At 47.6% G+C, this 12,888-nt stretch overlaps 1 protein-coding gene across 17 annotated transcripts in view; it reads left to right on the forward strand.

Moving 5' to 3' along the window:
- LOC123519528 (NAD(+) hydrolase sarm1-like) overlaps nucleotides 1-12,888 on the forward strand; it is a 188,038-nt gene that overhangs the window by 123,243 nt on the left and 51,907 nt on the right. For 12 of the 17 annotated variants that reach the window (XM_045280899.1, XM_045280898.1, XM_045280908.1 and 9 more), the window contains one exon: nucleotides 9,695-9,793. The exons of 4 other annotated variants lie outside the window; for them this stretch is intronic. In XM_045280899.1, the coding sequence (XP_045136834.1) occupies nucleotides 9,695-9,793 (99 nt within the window). Of the gene's footprint in view, nucleotides 1-9,694; nucleotides 9,794-11,442; nucleotides 11,993-12,888 lie in introns of those variants that run through there. One more of the 17 variants, XM_045280911.1, reaches the window with a different exon arrangement.

Consider the following 12,888-nt stretch of genomic DNA (forward strand, 5'->3'; position numbering starts at 1 on the left):
TGCATTCCTACGCTCTTGTATTATTGTTATCCCGTAATAGAAAGCAATCGTGGAGTGTCTTTCCCTCGTCTCCTCGCCGGGAGTCACAAGGGAACACAAAGAAAGAACGACCTTCTGACTGACCTCTTGCCCCCTACGACACTGATAAGCCAGAGTGTTTTAATTTAAGAGGTGTAGGATAGTGAGAGGAGGAGGAGGAGGAGGAGGAGGTGACGTTGCGTTAAATAAAATAAAAACATGGACAGCAGGAAAACATTAATTCGAGGAAAGCTAAGAAATGGAGGAGAAAGTGGAGGACTAATAAGAAGAGGAAATATTGAGAGATGACACAGAGTTAGATAAAGAAAAGGAGAACAGAAAAAGGCGAAGGAGATCATTTGGAGAACTTGAAGATGAGAAGGAGGAAAAGAAAGAGGAGGAGAATGTAATAATGAATGAGGAAATTGATTAAGATGATTCAGAATTTGAGAGAGAGAGAGAGAGAGAGAGAGAGAGAGAGAGAGAGAGAGAGAGAGAGAGAGAGAGAGAGAAATTATAAGAACGCAAGAGAAAAGGAAGAGGAGGACCAAACGAGGGAGAAAGAGGAAAGAAAAACTGATGTAACACAGGAGGAGGAGAAGGAAGAGGAGGAGGAGGAGGAGGAAGAAGAAGAAGAAGAAAAAGAAGAAGAAGAAGAAGAAGAAGAAGAAGAGGAAGAAGAAGAAGAAGAAGAAGAAGAAGAGGAGGAGGAGGAGGAGGAGGAGGAAGAGTACTTAGTTAGAAGATATTAGCTCTGTTTACCTATACTTGTAAAAAACTCAACACAGTACATTACAAAAATATACTAAAATAATGAAACTCCCCAATGACAGTGATAGTGTAACGGGGAATTGGTAGAGGTAAGTGGAATAATCAGAGTGGAGTCACATAGTTAGAGAAGTGGAAGGAAAACCATTACGTTCGTGTCTTGTAGAGGCGCCTCCACATTCAGCCTGGCTTTCCCTGGGGCGTCGAGAACCGAAGGGCACCGCGGAGCTGAAGGAACGCCGGAAGCAGTGAAAAGCGAGGGAAGGGAGGGAAGGAGAAGGAAGGGAGGAGAAAGGAGGCGAGAGGAGGGAAGGGGAGGAAAGGGGAGGGGAGGGCGGCGAGTCGTGAGGATGGTGAAATATCCTTCTGATGGCGATCCTTTGTGTGTGTGTGTGAGAGAGAGAGAGAGAGAGGTGTCCTTGGTCTTTAGGGTTTCACTGATAAGGCTCAATTCAAGGTCCTGTGTTGCTGTTGCTGCTGCTGCCTCTTGCTAACCACCACCACAACCACCATCACCACCACCACTCTCTCTCTCTCTCTCTCTCTCTCTCTCTCTCTCTCTCTCTCTCTCTCTCTCTCTCTCTCTCTCTCTCTCTCTTCTTCCCACTCATTCGCCACTCTTGCTCAACACTATACAAATTTTCCCTGTTGTATTACATTCATGACCTGTCTCTCTCTCTCTCTCTCTCTCTCTCTCTCTCTCTCTCTCTCTCTCTCTCTCTCTCTCTCTCTCTCTCTCTCTCTCTCTCTCTCGTCTATCTATTTCTATCTGTCTCCATCTATTTTTTACCCTTACGCAAGAACTAATGATCTTAATCTTACCACTTCTCCTCCTCCTCCTCCTTCTCCTTCTCTTTCTCCTCCTCCTCCTCCTCCTCCTCCTCCTCCTCCTCCTCCTCCTCCTCCTCCTCCTCGAATCTGACCCCTTCCTTAACACACCACCACCACCACAACACTACCACCACATTGATTGAAAAATTGAAAAACGACGAAGATAACTTTTTAAATCCGATCTTTCCTCTTTGCCATCTCGCCATCCATCAATTCCTTCCTTCCCTCTCTCTCTCCCCCTTTCTCCCTCTCTCCCTCTCTCCTTCTCTCCCTCCCTCCCTCTCTCCTTCCTTCCCTTGTGACTCGCGGGTGACTCACGGCATCCCGGCACTGCTTGAACCCGCGATAACAAGGCTGACTCACTCTATTTCCGGGTTGTGTTTTTGTTTTTTAAAAGACAGAGGGGTGTGACATATTCTCTCTCTCTCTCTCTCTCTCTCTCTCTCTCTCTCTCTCTCTCTCTCTCTCTCTCTCTCTCTCTCTCTCTCTCTCTCTCTCTCATCTCTCTCTCTCTCCTTTCCTTTCTTTTTTAGGTTATTCTTTTTCTTTTTCACGCTGTCCTCCTCCTCCTCCTCCTCCTCCTCCTCCTCCTCCTCCTCCTTCTCCTCCTCGTTCTCCTCCTCCTCACATTTCATCCGTCCGTCGCCTTATCTTGTTCCTCCCCATTGTTACATCTTACCTGGTCTCCGTATCTGTACTAATTAGCTTGGTTTACCTGCCCTGATGATAGGCCCCGTGAAGGCCAGGTAGCTTCAGGTGTTGCGGCTCACCTGATGGCCACTTATTGCCGGTTCACTTAAGCAAAATTGAATTAAAAGTTGAGGTTCATTGTCTTTGGAGTTGTTGAAGGTAACTAACTAACAGTCTTTTTCTAGTTAACCAGTTCAGTGCCATGACGCGTTTCCATATTCATTCTGCTTACTATTTGCTGATTTTATACTGCTTCAGAAACTTATGTGGGGTATTGAAATAGTGAAGACTCTGGCTATTAAACTTCTGACCTCCATATACCCTTGCTAATGTCAATAAAATGGTCTAATCGTACATAAATCTCAAGGCAAAAATGTGTCCCAGTACTGAAGGAGTTAAAATAATGAAGACTGGCTATTAATCTTGTCACCTCCATGGACCCTTGTTAATGTTAATGGAATGGTCTAATGGTACGCAAATCTCAAGATAAAAATGTGTCCCAGTACTGAAGGAGATAAGTGCTTTGCTTGTGATCGTGTTTGACATTAGAGAATTTTTTGACCATTTTTTCCTTGTATTCCTCTATATTCCTCCTCCACGTAGTTCTATTATCACATTGTATTCTTTAGACAGCCGTGTGTTTCGCTGTTTGATCTGCTGCAGTCTCTGACGAGACAGCCAGACGTTACCCTACGGAGCGAGCTCAGAGCTCATTATTTCCGATCTTCGGATAGGCCTGAGACCAGGCACACACCACACACCGGGACAACAAGGTCACAACATCTCGATTTACATCCCGTGCCTACTCACTGCTAGGTGAACAGGGGCTACACGTGAAAGGAGACACACCCAAATATCTCCACCCGGCCGGGGAATCGAACCCCGGTCCTCTGGCTTGTGAAGCCAGCGCTCTAACCACTGTGTGTGTGTGTGTGTGTGTGTGTGTGTGTGTGTGTGTGTGTGTGTGTGTGTGTGTGTGTGTGTGTGTGTGTGTGTGATGGTAGAGGAATAACACCGGAAATGTAGTCCTCCTCCTCCTCCTCCTCCTCCTCCTCCTCCTCCTCCTCCTCCTCCTCCTCCTTCTGCTCCTCCTCCTTCCTCCACACCCCTCTACATCAGTGCCAGTGGACACCGACCTCTTGCCCTCTTCTCTTCTCCTTTTCCCTGCCTTACCTCCCTTGTTCCTCCTCCTTCCTTCCTATTATTTCCTTTATCTTCATTTCTTTGATTTATCATTTTAATTTCGTTTTTCATTCTGTTTTTCTTTTTTTCTATCTTTGTTATTATCTCTTTTATTCACCCCGTTATCATGGCTTCCGTTTTCTATCTTTATCTGTATATCTCATTCCTTCCTTTCATCACTATTTTCTGTATTCGCTATTTCTCTTTCTTATCTGTTGTTATCATCGTTTTTTTTTCATGTCCATCTTTATCATTGTGCTTCTACTTCTTCTTCTTCTTCTTCTTCTTCTTCTTCTTCTTCTTCTTCTTCTTCTTCTTCTTCTTCTTCTTCCTTTTCTTCTTCTGCTTCTTCTTCTTCTTCTTCTTCTTCTTCTTCTTCTTCTTCTTTTCTTCTTTTCTTCTTCTTCTTCTTTTTCTTCTTCTTCTTTTCTCCTGGTTATTTTTTGTGGTTCTACTTTTATCAACTTTTTTTTATTTTTTGTAGTTTCATATTTCGTAACTCCCTCGAACATTACTTTCCGCTCCTCCTCCTCCTCCTCTCCTCCTCCTCCTCCTCCTCCCACACACATGATGGCGCCGTGGGTAGGTCAAACTTGCATATATTAACATTAGTCTCCTGTGACGGGTCTTGTTTTTTTATACGCTTTTCAAGGATGTGACTCTAATTGTCGTCACTGTGACGTGTGTGTGTGTGTGTGTGTGTGTGTGTGTGTGTGTGTTTTCTTTCTTTTTTTCTGGTCACAGGATGTATTATTTTGTGGATTTCTTGGATGTGTTTAGTTACGCCCCAGTGTGTGTGTGTGTGTGTGTGTGTGTGTGTGTGTGTGTGTGTGTGTGTGTGTAATTATTTTAAGCATCTGAATGGTGTTTATAGTGTGTGTGTGTGTGTGTGTGTGTGTGTGTGTGTGTGTGTGTGTGTGTGTGTGTGTAGTTATTTTAAGCATCTGAATGGTGTGTATAGTGTGTGTGTGTGTGTGTGTGGGTTTGTTTGAATAACACACATACACACATACAAAAAAAAAGTAAAAAAACTACTAGACAAAAATAGATGAACTGAGAAAGACATAAAGAAAATAACACTCACTGAATAAAGAAGAAAGAGGAAGAGGAGGAAGAAGAGGGAAGAGAAAAGAAGAGGAAAGGAAAAGCAAGAGAAGAAGGAAATAGGATAGCAGATTGAAGAGGATAGAAAGAAATCACAGAAAGGGAGAGGAAGAGGCGCAGGGAAAGAATAAAAGGTAGAAATAGGAAGACGAAGACAAGAAATAAGGGAAATAGAACGAAAATAAGGAAGGAGAAGAAAAAAAAGGAGGTCATGGGAGGAAGAAGAAGAGGAGAGGAGGGGAAGAAGGGAAAGGATAGGTAGAACAAGGGATGAATGGGGGAAGAAGAGGAAATGGGGAAGCAAGGCGGGGGGGACGGAGGGGGAGCAGAACGAAGGCATCATTAGAGGTTAGCACGAGGCAGATGATTCATACCCAGCCTCCTCCTCCTCCTCCTCCTCCTCCTCCTCCTCCTCCTCCTCTTATCCATCCCCGACACGGTTACCTGTCCGGGGAGGCTGTGGTGTAATTAGTCTGCCCCAGGTAAGGATCGCTAGATTGTTCTTGTTGTTCTTCTTTTTCTTCCTTTTTTTCTCTCCTCTTCCTTCTCCTTGTTCACAGCTATCTAACTAACCCCCCCTCGCCACACACACACACACACACACACACACACACACACACACACACACACACACACACACACACACACACACACACACACACACACACACACAAACACTTTGTTCACCATGTCAAAGCAAAATTCCATAAAAGAAAACATTTATTACACGAAGCATTGCGTTGTGTTGCCGTCCTTTCTCTGAGGGGAGGCTCTTTGCAAACAGACCCAAACCGAACTGCTCTCCCTTGCGCCATTCCAGCGCTGTGTTTTCGTGAGTCAGAAACGCTTTGCTCTCTGCCCGCTCGTAATTTTCAAGGCCACAGAGATGAATAGCGGGGTTCTCAAGAGTGTTTTACCTGTGTGTAAGGTAGAAATCTTGTTGATCTGTCACTAGAATCATGAAAACACTCTCAACCACCTGTGTAGCTTATTATAAACCTATATTCTTAAATGCTTTGTTCTCTCTTTCTCACCACGACTATTTTAAAAGGCTACGAAGATGATTAGCCGGATTTTAAGAGTGTTTTACCTGTTAAGAATGCAGAAAGCTTGTTGATATGTCACTAGAAACATTAAAAACAAAATTAGGAGCCCGTGTCACTTCAACGAGAGCCTTTTGAATGTAATGGAGGTGCGGCGCAGAAGTGTTTTAGAAGAGTCCTCCGCCCCGTGAGTCAGGCAGGGCGGCGCCGAACACGTGAGGGAGCGGCGGGGCTAGCTGGGTTGGGCTGGGCTGGAGTACGGATTGGTATGGGGCTTTGTTGGGCTGGGCTGGGCTGGGCTGAGTAGGGATGGCCTGGCGGAGTGTTGGGTATGGTACTGTGGTATTTCTTCGCGTGTCGTGGTGACTCAGAACTCATTTGCTACCTGGGCATCATAAGAATGTGACTCTCTCTCTCTCTCTCTCTCTCTCTCTCTCTCTCTCTCTCGTTCCAAGGGTATTTTCATGGTTATGTTGGTATTTTAGGAAAGCTTGTACTTTGTCAGTAGGATCAGCCCTCGTGGGAACCCGCTCCATCACCCCTGCGGTTTGTGAGAAATGGTCCTTTCTGGACAACATAACGTTAACAATACATCCCTCAGTGAAAACCTTTGAAAAACAGACGTTGTGAGACATCAGAACGTTTGAGAATGTTTGGTGTGTCGGTGAGAGGGCGATAGCCTTTGAGAAACAGTCCTTGTGAGAAACAGGAACGATTATGAATACTTTCCTTAATGTTCTGCTGCGGGGCGCGACTCTGAAAAATGGTCCTTGTAAGAGACGAAAACATTTAAGAATCCTCGCCTTAATGTGATGGTGAGAGGAGAGATCTAATCAGCAATCGTTCATCACAAGCGTCACTCAGCTCTCCCACGCATCGCCGCCCTCCCAGAACCCGACAGGAGGCCACGGCGCACCTGTAGAAGCCGCGGGTCTGCCCCTTCATCGCGGCCTCATCACTCACTGGCGGAGGGGTGACTTATCCGTCCTAGCGGCGTTGTCTTGCCGTCAGCGAAGGCGTGGCGGACTACAAGGCGGGTTCGAGAGACAGGGCGAGGTGTCGGTGTGTCGATGCTTTGCTGTTTCTTAGTCTTGTATTCAGAACCGTTTCTCTCTCTCTTACCATGATTGTTTTCCAAGGCCAAAGTACTCAAGAGTGTTCCTTTTCTTGATAATATAGAAATCTCCTTAATCTGTTACTAAATCCGTTAAAAAAAACACCCTTGAAATCCATCCGTGTAACTTCAACTATAGTGAGTCTTTTGAAGGCAGCGGAGGTGCGGGGCAGAAGTTTTTCAGAATATTGGTCCTTGAACGATGTATCGATGCCGCGCCTTGCTCACTGACGGGACACGATAGCGCACGACGGAATCCGATAAAAGGGCACCATTTACACGCCTTTAGGGGACGAGCGGGCCGGGGAACAGATATGGCGCGCCAGCTCTTACCTACAACATACAGTATTTGGGGACAAATTCTCCTAGCATTTCAACTATTATCAAAAAGTCATAGTTGCAGTGAAACATTCTTTCGGGAGTGCTTTTTTTTTTATAGTTCTAGGGGCAGATTAACACGATTTCTATATTATTAAGAGGAAAAACACTATTAAGAACTGGGAAATTATCTCTATGGCCTTTGAAAACAGTCATGGTGAGAGAGCAAAGCGTTTCTGAATGTGAGTGTTGGGAGAAAGGAGGGATCAGGAGTAGTACCCACCACCAGGTCTACAGGTTCGCTTATCTATCAGCCAACTCAATCTTCCCCCGCGTTTCCTTTTAGCCTCCTTGTCTCACGGCGTCGGGACAAAGGTCTGAGACACCGGGATTCCATTATGAGTGATAGCGGGCACCTCTTGAAGGGACGCGGCTCGGCTTTAAACCCCGTGGTGCTCCCAAAGTGTTGCTGTCACCGTTGCAGGGAGAGAGAGAAAGAGAGAGAGAGAGAGAGAGAGGGGTGGGGGAAAGGGGGCTGAAAAGAGGTTACGAGACAGAAAATGAAGGATAGGAGAGATGCACGGAAGAGAAGGACGAGAAAGGAAAAACAAGGAAAGGAGAGAAAAGAAAGAAAGAAAATGAAGGGACAGGATAGAAAAATGAGAGGAAAGTGGAAAAAGATAGGAGAGAGGGTTGTAAGGAGGCGGAGGAAGGGCTGAAGGGAGCGGTAGGATAGAAGAGTGAAGAGACGGAGAAGAAAAGGGCGGAGGGCATGAGTAAGAGAGGTAAGTGGAAGGGAAGGATGAGCGGAAGGAAGGGCCGGGGATGGAAGTTAAGGGTATGCGCTTGAAGTGAAGGGAGAGTACGTAATACTATAAAGGAATGGAGATGCAGAGAGAGAGAGAGAGAGAGAGAGAGAGAGAGAGAGAGATTCTTCGTCACTATGATTGATTATATTCCCGACTTTCGTCCTTTTTAGGCTTGATTCTGTTAGCCACTTCGCAGATTCACTCACGCACTTGTCACGTATCTCTCTCTCTCTCTCTCTCTCTCTCTCTCTCTCTCTCTCTCTCTCTCTCTCTCTCTCTCTCTCTCTCTCTCTCTCTCTCCAGCTTCTCTTAACTGCAACTGCCTCTCAATTGTGCCTCTCATTCCCTCCCTTTAGTTTCTTGTTCTTCCTCTCCATATCTCTCTTTCCCTCGATCCTCTATCTTTGCCTCCTTCTCCTCCGCCGTCTCTTTCCTTTCTTTCTTTCTCCCTTGTGACTGTGTGGTAGTTGTCGTAAAACAGGGGTAGCATGGAGACACCTGAGTCCATAATGAAAGTGCATTTACGGTAGCACAATACACAACAAGTGTAAACCGAGCGAAACGAGAGGCAGGAGGCGTAGCGTGTCGCCTGAGGCGGCGGCGAGCGAGAACTGAGGGGAAGGACGTGACGTCAGACAGAAAGGGAGTATGGAAAAAACAAAGGACATGCTAACATAACTATTTTTTTCCTCCCATCTACTTTTCCCCTTTTTTTATTTTTCCTTTCCTCTCCTTTCTCCTTGTCTTTCCTTACTTTCCTTCCATACCTTTCATATTCCTCAATTCTTTTCCTTTCCTTTTTTTTTTTTCCACACCTGTCCTCGCCTCGCCTCTTCCTCACCACCTGTCTCCAGTGAAACTCTCAATCCTCAACTCCCCCACCACCAAACCAAACATAATTCAACCTTGAGGCAACACAAAACAAAACCCAATCTTGCAATACTTCCAGGATGCTTTTGTTTTGTAATTGCCTGTTCCTGAGAATCTTCACTTTACTTGACGACTCCGTGACCCACAAAACCAAAGTGAATGAAGCTCCTCCGTGCGTCACTCACCTGCAATATACCCGCCGGAAGGAAGATTATCAAAGCGGGGGAAGTCCAACTGTGCTATACTGCCTCTTGTAGCTTTTGTTGTTATTATTAGTTAGTGGTGGTGGTGGTGGTGGTTGTGTAATTCAATGAACCTTGATTTTTCGGTGCAAGTTAAAGAGAGAGAGAGAGAGAGAGAGAGAGAGAGAGAGAGAGAGAGAGAGAGAGAGAGAGAGAGAGAGAGAGAGAGTATAAATAAACAAACAGATAAACAAATAGATAAGTGGTTAGATGAATGAATAGACAGGCATATAAATAAATAGATAGACATAGATAGATGGATAGATAGATAGATAGACAGGCAAACAGATAAACAAAGGGACAGGAAACGAGACAGAGACGCAGAGAGACCCAAATGTAGGAAAGCGAGACAAATACAAACAAAAGAATAGGTGAAGTGGGAAACAAAGGTGAGCGTGAGTTTGTGAGTGAGTGAGTGAGTGAGTGAGTGAGTGAGTGAGTGAAGTAAGATTGAGGGGAACGCTCTGAATGGAAGTACTGGAAAACCAAGTAACATTTCTGTGGTCGTCCTTCTTTTGTTTATCAAGATGACTTTTTATGACGTTACTTTCTGTTGGTGTTCGTTGTTTTCATTACCACCTGCACTACTTACTCGATTGCTTTTATTACCTTGCTTTTTCGTTGATTTAGTTACCATTACCTTTGTATTATTTGTCACTCTCTATTCTACACCTGTAATTAATATGGCGTCCTTTCATCCCACAGGTACGTAACACGGAGGAGGCCGCGGCGAGCGTGCCAGAGGACACCAAGACACCAATTGGCGCGGGGCTGCCCACCACACCTTCCCCGACTGTCACTCAGGTACTCTCTCTCTCTCTCTCTCTCTCTCTCTCTCTCTCTCTCTCTCTCTCTCTCTCTCTCTCTCTCTCTCTTAAAAAGAATTAATACACTTCTCCTTTTGGCATTCCTACCAATCCTAATCCTGGGTTGGACTCGCTGACAACATAACGAACCTCACTCACTCTTGTGTCACTAATAAATAACATTGAATTACCTGGCGACACGTGAGTTAGGTGAGTCATGTCAACTATGCGAGGTCACCCTCATGGCATAATCACCATTTGGACTTCCGGTACAAGGGTCATTTATGTCAGGAGCGCCCAAGGAGTCGGAGATAAGCGCTACCGCAGATCGTCTTTCGCTTTGAACTTGTGGATCTCTTGATATCAGTGTGTGAGGGAGGGAGGGAGGGAGGGAGGGAGGGTGCAAGGATGGGATGTTAGCGGTGATGGACTGGCTAGGACTCCGCTATGACTGGCTATGGTGTTGGTGTGGATATTACTAACGATAGGTAGGAGAAGGGGGGGAGGGGGAGGAGGAGGAGGTAGTGTCATAAACTATGACTGATTGATTTTACAAAGGAATAATAGTGGAAGGAAAAAGAGAGAGAAAAAGATTTGGTACAAGCGACACACACACACACACACACACACACACACTCTCTCTCTCTCTCTCTCTCTCTCTGGCAATCTCGCATGCCACCAAACCCACCCCCTGCTCCACCTCCTCCCTTCCCTCATTATTAGTTCCTCCAGTAGTCTCCTCCCTCAGGCCAGCACCCCTTGTTGACCTCGGCGCCCGTGTTGCTGCCACCCGACACAAACGTTGCCCTTGGAGTATGAGGAGTGGAAGGCGCAGCTTCGAGGTGGTGGTAGTGGTGGTGGTGGTTTCTGGTGGGCTGGTGGAGGGTTAGGGAGGAGTGAGGGGCGAGGGGCGAGGGCTTCTCAGTGCTAAGTGGACGGTGATGCCAGAAGTTGACCACGAGTTGCGATTCGTGACTGCATCGCTGACATGCGGGAATTTCCGGCATGCTGGCTCTCCGCGGCCTCAGGAATGCCAGAGTGTCGCCTCGGAGATAAGGATGCGGGCGTGTTATCATTCCGTAAGTCCATTGTATAACCTCGTGCCGCTGTCCGCTAGCCACGGCGTGTATGACATCACGGCAGCCCGCAGGATGAGCCAATAGCAGTTGCGGAAGAGTGATGTCATTCGCCCCTTCCCCCTCATCAGTGACGTCAAGGAAGAAGGCGGAGCTTCGTGTGGTGCACATGATGCCAAAGCTCTCAGATGTTTCTTTTCTTATTTACATATCAGGGGATCAGCAGGGCAGAAACGTGCGTGTATGGGAGGCGGACAGCGTTAGGAGGGCATATGTATTTGCCTTAGTCACTGCTTGCCCCCCAGTTCTGCCCCCGCCGCTCGTGGCGCGCTTGTCAAAGTGTTTTGGAAGCTAAACCATGATAAGGCTGACTCATAGCCAGTATCCGTAATAGTTCTTATTGCTTGGGACAGTTTCCCTTTGGATAGTATTGTGGTGCATGCTGCAGGGTACCACGTGGCAGCGGATGTACCTCTGCCACAGTGTTGATTAGTGGTACTGTGCCTGCGAGAATGGTCAAGGGGAGGAGAGGAGGAGGCGGGCAGGCGCATCTCACCTTGAGGCAGGCGGCGCGGCGGGGTTTAGACGAGTGGTGGTGCCTGGGAGCTGCGCGGCGCTGCGGCTGGTTCAGTTAGCCTGTGGGTTCTGGGAAGAGTGGGGTGAGTCACTCTGCTTCCGGGTGTGTGGTGACCAACCTGTTGACGCCTCATCCCTGGTGTGTCAGGCGTGCCTCTGCCTTACATATGGTGACTTGTGCTCCACGTTTGCCAGTCCCTCGGTTCACGGTCAAGGAGGCGGTGCTGGAGTGAAGGGGTGGCGACACAGAGGGCGAGGCAGCGACGCGAGATGAAACAGGTCCGTCCGTGAGCGAGTCCCATCCTCCCTGGGCCTGCGATGCTATGCGACGTTGTGTTCTTGACTGAAAACGTTGTGATGGGATTGCTGCGCCGTGCGAGTGTGTTTGTGATGTAGTGAGGTGCACTCGGCACCACCCTGACTTGCGTGTGACTGACTGAGGAACAAGGAACAGTGCATTAGTTCTCCCAATGGTGTGGGAGAGGGCAGCGGTGGTGATGCCATCTCAGGGAACCTCACAGTTTGGCGGTGTCATCCTCGGCAAGGTAAGTCTGAGATATCCATACATTCTTTCGCTTTCCTTTCATCACGAGCAGTGAGTATAGCGGAGCCGCCAGCACGCCCTTCCCCGTGGTGTTTCCTCTCATTATCACCTCTACAAACGTTCATCTGACAACCTCGCGCTGCCGTCTGCAAGTCTTGCCTGACGGCTGCAAATGGTCCATTGTGATTCTTTACCGACTCGTTAAAATTCCTCTCGGCTGATCGCACGTCGGCTACGAGGAACACCGCTGGGACATCCCGACCTCATCCTCACCAGGATGAGTCGCCGTTCCTCGCGCCCTTCCCTCCAGCGTGTGGCGCAATCCTGGGGACACACTACGTGGAAATGTCAGGGTGAAGTTCGCGTGGTGATGTCGCGGGGTGTTATGAATGGAGCGAAAAGTAACGGAGGGAAGGCGGCGGCGGGCTGTCATGGCAAGGTGACCCCGGACACTGCCACCTCCACCATCACCACCACCTTCAGGAAACCCGCACGGGAGCCTGAGGAGGACGAAGAGTCACCTATTATAACCCATACACGTGTCACTACTCTGGCCCCGCTTGTTACATGTTACACCACTAACACACACACACACACACACACACACATACACAGTACTATGTGTGCGTGGCATGGTGTGGAACATCCCTGGCCTTGAGAGGGCGTCGAACGGGGAGCAGGAGGCACAGTGCTTGCTGGCGGATAGCGGCTCACACACACACACACACACACACACACACACACACGTACGTACGTAGCTACACATCATAGAATTAGTCCACGAGTGAGGAGCAACAGCCGGTCACCTTGAACATCACCACGGCGCGTCCTCCAGGCCACTATAGTGATGTTGATGCTTTTGTTATTGCTGCTCCCTCCTGAATCTAGATTGTCGCT

The sequence above is a fragment of the Portunus trituberculatus genome, chromosome 45 (assembly GCF_017591435.1).
Source record: "Portunus trituberculatus isolate SZX2019 chromosome 45, ASM1759143v1, whole genome shotgun sequence".
Classification (NCBI taxonomy): Eukaryota; Metazoa; Arthropoda; class Malacostraca; order Decapoda; family Portunidae; genus Portunus; species Portunus trituberculatus.